The following is a 6886-nucleotide window of genomic DNA, read 5'->3' as shown; positions in this document are numbered from 1 at the left end:
AAAATTAAACCTCTAATAACTTAATTATGGGAACATTTTGATTCTCCATTAATTGCAGCTTTCGATTCTGCAGTCGTTCCTTTAAGAACTGAGAGGAAGTATAATTTCACTGTGGTAATCTAAAACCTTTCTAAATTTCTCCCTTTCACCCCCTTCAGCCCAAGCATGTGGGAAGAATGGTGCTCCTCTGGTTATTTTGCCTGCACTTTGCTAAGATGTGTGGGGGTAAGGAAGAGAAATCTATTTACTACTCCAAAACTGCGCATAACAATAAACAATTTTCAAAGTGCACTTTATTACATTTTACTAACAATGTAAAGTAAATACAAGCTCTGTATGGAAAACTGTAATTTGGCTCCACTATAGTTAGTGGACTTACTACTTTTTTTAAAAAGTTGCTTTTAATGGGAAAATTAAGGTCACATTTTGATACTTGCATACAAGTGCTACCAAGCTGCTGTTAATACAATTTAAAATAAGACTGTAACAGGTACAGTTTTAAAATGGCAAGCAATTTTGTAAAGAGCTGCCCAGAAGAACAACATTTTTACACTTAAGACACTCACCAGATGCACATAACTCTGATTGGCATTTTTGTGTGACTAATCATGTGAAACAATTTAAGTAGTTTATTTCAGCTGTTCAGGGTCATCTTTCTAATGATCCAAGATTCTCAAATTGCCTGAAACAATCTTATTTTCCAATATGGCACCTGGAGGTATGTCAATCCTGTCTCCATGATTTGCAATAATGATGACTGTTCCCTAAAAAGAGAAATAATTTCCTGTTCAGGCTGAGGCTTGTGATGACAGGTATTTTTAAAAAATGCATTTTAATTACATAAAACTGAAACATTTAACAATTTACTGAATACCAATTGCTGATATAGAAGTTGAATGAACTAATGTAATGGAAATATGGGCATGTCTTGTAACAATGAGGTCATTAACCATTGACCGCAAGCTGGTTCCAAGGGAGCAACCCATTAGTCCCATTCTCCTTTTCATTGTACCCCTGCAATTTATGCTCTTACACATCCATCAACTCCCCTCTGATTTGTCATTAACAACACTGAGGGATAAGTTGTAGTAGCCAGTTAGCCTACCAGCACAGCATTCAGATGTGGATTAAACGGTGAGAATAATTCAATCCAAGGCATTCCATGTTCTTAACTTTTATTTGTGCATGGAGCAGAAAGAATGCATTTACATGATATAAATTAAGGCCCATTTACCCTCAGATGGATCTAAAACATCCTATTAAATCACATTGCAAGAGTCCTCTCCTACTGTTCCAGCTAATACTACTGATTACTGGTTTACTATTTCATTGCCTTTGTTTAAAAAAACACTTGAATTGGTAGTATGGATTTCTTCAAACTGTAAAGCATTTTATAATGTCTGTGGTTGTAAAAGAGTAAATATAAAAAACATCTTTACATGATTGCTAAATGAACTTGAAAATGATATTTGAAATTAAAAAACCCTGACAGATTTTCAATAATGGGTGTGATTTACTAATTAGCTTAGACAAGATTCTGACTTGATACCAGAAGTGTACAAACCACTGTTTTATGCTGATACACTTGGCAAGTACTTACATCTTTTCCTACAAGAATTTAATTGAAATATTTTAGAACCATCAAAGAACTCATTCATAGTCAAATTGGAGCATTTTCAGAAACTCAAGTTGGCAAGGGAAAAGGTTCAGTTTGGCTGTAACTAAATGTTCAGTTTTCATTTCAACACGGGCAACATTTTGAAAAAACGTTTTTAAAAATACAGTCAATAGTCATGTGAAAATTGGGCAATAGAGAATTGCAATTTAGGAAAAAACAAACACTTTACTATGCACACTAAATAACATGATTTTCACTAACCTTTAATACAACATGCTTTCCAAAAGTAACATCTCCTGAAACAGTAAGATGATCCAATTCAATTATATCTGGTATACTGTCCAACCTGGTCAAGTAATCTTGTACCTAATAAGAAAAAATAAATTTCCATTAATTTAAAGTTTTGTATTTTAGTACTTACTTCTCCATTTGGCCACTGTTTTAAAAGCTAGTAAAATGTTACATCCACTTGCTGTACTCTACACCTAACAAGCCTACTATTAATTCAATTTTAGATATAAAATAATGTTTCATCTTCTCTGAAGTTGGATCACAACCACGTTAGCTGCTGCTGTCATTTTACATCTTTAAACAATGCTTTGTTAGATGAGAAGCATAAATTTTGACTTCACAAACAAAACAGGATCTTGGGTTTTTAAGTATCAATATTAACTTTCCTTCCTCATTGTTAAATGAAGATAGACATGAGAAATGCAGCCAACATATTCTATATAATTTGATAATGCCTCTGCAGTCTGGGGTTATATTCTTTCCTGATGAAGTTAATTACCAACAATGATGTGAGGTAGTCTGCAGCTATTCATGTTTTAGCTATGCTGTCTATAACATCAGAAAGCTTATTTGTCAAGCACAAATTATTTAATAATCCCATATCAACATTTAATTCTATTGTTTAAGTGACCAGCTACCACCTGGTAGATTTGATTCCATTTTTAAGAATCTATGGAATTTTGATTGTCACTGACAATTCTTACAAAACAAATAATCAGGTTCAAATTTGATTTTCAGTCCCATTACATTCATTTTTTCCTCCTCTGATTTGTTGTTAATTTCTTTCAGCTCATTCTCTAATTTTGTTCTCTGACCACGTGGTTTCCTTTGTCATCGATTATGAAGACAATTTTTTTGCAATTTCTTCATTCTCCATTATTACTTATCAATCTATCTACAAAAAAGTAAACAAAAGCTAAATCTTTTCCTTGTAAAACACATCTCATAGCTTTTCCTATGTTTTTTGGTAGATTATTTTCATATTTCCACTTTCCCTTATACATTTCCTAGTCCTTTTATGCCAAAAATTCTGAAGTTTTCCCCAATCCTTAGATTTCACTGCTGTAACTCTAAGCCTTTACCTTTGATTGTTATTTGCAGGCCATGTATGGACTACTTCACTTTTTTTTGCCATAAAGGATAGTTCACAACTAATTTTCATGTAATAATTCAGTTATATTTTCCCTTGCTAATTTACTATCATACCTTATAATAGTGTAGATTAAAGATCCACATTGCAGGCAGACCTGAAATTGTACCAATCATAAATTTTTAAATCACTGCTCTTTCCCGTAAAGATCTTCAACCAACAGGTTAACTGAGTTTTTTTTACAGCAGTGTAAAGTCAAAAAAAGCCATTTCTAACCTGGTTCTTCACCACAATGAGATTGATGCACTCCATGAATGTGTCTTTGCCATTACAACTAGTTTGGTCTCTCCATTCAATATGAAGATTAAACTTCCTTTTGTCTCCATTCCTCATGAACATGTTCATATATTTATACATTTCTTGAATTAGTTGTGCTCTACATCACTAATGTGGGTCCACAGTGTTTTCTAGCCCTTGATTTTCTTAGCTTCTATCAAACTGGTACTAATGCTGAATTTCTAAGCTATTAACATCTCTCTACCTTATCCTGACCATCATTCTTTAAACTTGCCTCTCTAAATTAGTACTCTCAGATATCTACTTCCCAACTGTGGCTCTTATTAGACTGTATACATACTGTTCATTAGCAAGCTTACATCACTCAGTTGACAAAACATTCCTCATCCTCATTTTTAAGTAAACTGTGTTTGACAATTATTCCCTGGGTCTGAACCCAAAGTCCTCTGGTAGACAGGCAGATTGACAAGAATACTCCTTAAATCACAAAATATGCATCCTCAGTTCAGGCCACTGGAGTGAGACATGCTTTTGCCGCAGAATGAACAAGTCTGTAGAGGTAGATCCCTGGAATATCAAACAGGCTCCAAATTTGATGACTTAACTATTAAGTATTTTTTTTTTTTATAAACTTACCCATCCAATTATGGCACAGTATATTTCAATTTATTTTCTATTTTTCTTCCTTCTCTGGGTAAAAAACAGGTCACGTTTCATTCAAATTGAGAGAGAAAAATATTAAGCCTACAAAGTATGGTTTACAACCATTCAAGAATGGATAGTTCAGTGTTTAACAAATGAACAATACTTTTACTGGCATCTCCCGAGTTCATTACCTTAGTAAAGGAACTCCCAAGTTTAACCAGGGGCACAGTTCGGAACTCTCTTTTATCACTCATTGTCAAAGATCCAGCATTAAGACTGTAAAGGTTGGACATCACCAACATTAGATCAGATGTGGTCTTGACAGGCAAGAAGCGACTACGTGGCACATTGACACCCAATGCATTTTCAAAGCACTTAATGGCTGCACCTACAGCTGTCTCAAGCTGAATCACATTTAGGCCATCATCCAGTATCTGTTAGAAAAAAAATAGCAAATGTGCAGTAAAAATATGCAGTAAAATAAAAGCAAATGACAACTGGACTTAAGGGTCTAACTAGACATTTAAAAACACTGTCAAGGTGCAGGAAGAGAATAGATAAATGGGTAATTAAAAAGACTGGCCAAAAAAGGGCTTGTAAGCAGAAAAGAGATGGCAGTCTCCTGGACAGGCTTAAAATATTTCAAAGGGAATGAAGTTTACAGTGGCATACAAAAGTTTGGGCACCCCAGTCAAAATTTCTGTTACTGTGAATAGTTAAGTGAGTAGAAGGTGAACTGATCTCCAAAAGTCATAAAGTTAAAGATGAAACATTCTTTTCAACATTTAAAGCAAGATTAGTGTATTATTTTTGTTTTCTACAATTTTAGAGTGAAAAAAAGGAAGGAAGCACCATGCAAAAGTTTGGACACCCCAAGAGATTTGAGCTCTCAGATAACTTTCACCAAGGTCTCAGACCTTAATTAGCTTGTTTAGGGTTATGGCTTGTTCACAGTCATCATTAGGAAAGGTCAGGAGATGCAAACTTTAAAGCTTTATAAATACCCTGACTCCTCAAACCTTGTCCCAACAATCAGCAACCATGGGCTTCTCTCAGCAGCTGCCTAGCACTCTGAAAATTAAAATAAATGATGCCCACAAAGCAGGAGAAGGTGATAAGAAGATCACAAAGTGTTTTCAGGTAGCTATTTTCAGTTCGTAATGTAATTAAGAAATGGCAGTTAACAGGAACGGTGGAGGTCAAGTTGAGGTCTGGAAGACCAAGAAAACTTTCCAAGAGAACCGCTTGTAGGGTTGCTAGAAAGGCAAATCAAAACCCCCTTTTGACTGCAAAAGACCTTCAGGAAAATTTAGCAGACTGTGGAGTGGTGGTGCACTGTTCTACTGTGCAGCGACACATGCACAAATATGACCTTCATGGAAGAGTCATCAGAAGAAAACCTTTCCTGTGTCCTCACTACAAAATTCAGTGTCAGAAGTTTGCAAAGGAACATCTAAACAAGCCTGATGCATTTTGGAAACAAGTCCTGTGGACTGATGAAGTTAAAATAGAATTTTTTGGCCGCAATGAGCAGAGGTATGTTTGGAGAAAAAAGGATGCAGAATTTCATTAAAAGAACCCCTCTCCAACTGTTAAGCACGGGGGTGGATTGATCATGCTTTGAGCTTGTGTTGCAGCCAGTGGCACAGGGAACATTTCACTGGTAGAGGGAAGAATGAATTCAATTAAATACCAGCAAATTCTAGAAGCAAACATCACACCGTCTGTAAAAAAGCTGAAGATGAAAAGAGGATGACTTCTACAGCAGGATAATGAACCTAAACACACCTCAAAGTCCACAATGGACTACCTCAGAATCTGTGGATAGACCTCAAAAGAGCAGTGAATGCAAGATGACCCAAGAACCTGACAGAACTAGAAGCCTTTTGCAAGGAAGGATGGGTGAAAATCCCCCAAACAAGAATTGAAAGACTTAGCTGGCTACAAAAAGCATTTACAAGCTGTGATACTTGCCAAAGGGGGTGCTACTAAGTACTGACCATGCAGGGTGCCCAAACTTTTGCTTCGGGCCCTTTTCCTTTTTTGTTACTTTGAAACTGTAAAAGATAGAAATTAAAAAAGCAATCTTGCTTAAAATATTAAAGTGTCATCTTTAACTTTATGCCTTTTGGAAATCAGGTCATCTTTTACTCGCTTAGCTGTTCACAGTAACAGAAATTTTGACCGGGGTGCCTAACCTTTTGCATGCCACTGTATCTAGGAGGCCAGAACTGGAAGAATAGTGGTAGGTATCAGTTCAGGAGGACACAAAGATAGTGATTTGAAAACCCAGTTGACAACTCTAAAATTTAAGATTTGCTTAAGTGGAGGCAAATGTAGCTCCAAGAGCAAGTGTGGGACACAGGAACCTTCTGAGAGCGAGGAAAGGAAAGGCACGTCGCAGCCGGAGTTTCTCCGGTTAGCGGACGATTTCCCTCCACACCTCTCTGACGTGGGGAATTGCGTACGAGGCAAGATACAGCAGTGGTTTGCCATTGCCTTCTGCCGGGTGAGTTTCCAAAGAGATCACCAGCTCGTAACCCAGCACAGATGGAAAGCGTGCAGGGGAGCCAGCTGGCTGGATTTGAACCTGGGACCTTTCGTTCCCCTAAGAATGAGAACATGAGCCAAAAGGGACAAGGACAGAAAAGTATTGAAATAAGCAGCTCTGGAGGTAACAGAGCAATGGATAAGTCATTCAGGGGCAAGTGATTTCACAGTAGTACTATTTTTGATTAAAAGGAGATATTTGTGATGGACAGGATATAAAACAGAATAGTATAACACAGTACAGTACAGGCCCTTCAGACCATAATATTATGCCAACCTTTTAACCTATTCCAAGATCAATCTAACCCCTCCTCCATTTTTCTTTCAACCCTGTGCGTACCTAAGAATCTCTTCAACGCCCGTGTCTGCCTCTACCACCACCCATTCTGCGTAAA

The 6886-nt window shown here is 36.7% G+C and overlaps 1 protein-coding gene across 2 annotated transcripts in view; it reads right to left on the bottom strand.

Moving 5' to 3' along the window:
* Nucleotides 1-275: 275 nt before the first annotated feature.
* Nucleotides 276-6886, bottom strand: part of ugp2b (UDP-glucose pyrophosphorylase 2b) — a 55082-nt gene continuing 48471 nt past the window's right edge. For both annotated transcript variants that reach the window (XM_072265413.1, XM_072265412.1), the window contains exons 8-10: nucleotides 4133-4375; nucleotides 1880-1984; nucleotides 276-764 (exon numbers count right to left, since the gene is read on the bottom strand). In XM_072265413.1, coding sequence (XP_072121514.1) covers nucleotides 657-764; nucleotides 1880-1984; nucleotides 4133-4375 — 456 coding nt within the window. In that variant the 3' untranslated portion in view covers nucleotides 276-656. The remainder of the gene's footprint in view (nucleotides 765-1879; nucleotides 1985-4132; nucleotides 4376-6886) is intronic.

The sequence above is a fragment of the Mobula birostris genome, chromosome 8 (assembly GCF_030028105.1).
Source record: "Mobula birostris isolate sMobBir1 chromosome 8, sMobBir1.hap1, whole genome shotgun sequence".
Lineage (NCBI taxonomy): Eukaryota > Metazoa > Chordata > Chondrichthyes > Myliobatiformes > Myliobatidae > Mobula > Mobula birostris.
Note: the sequence above shows the minus strand (reverse complement) of the source record. Positions and strands in the feature narration are given on the sequence as shown.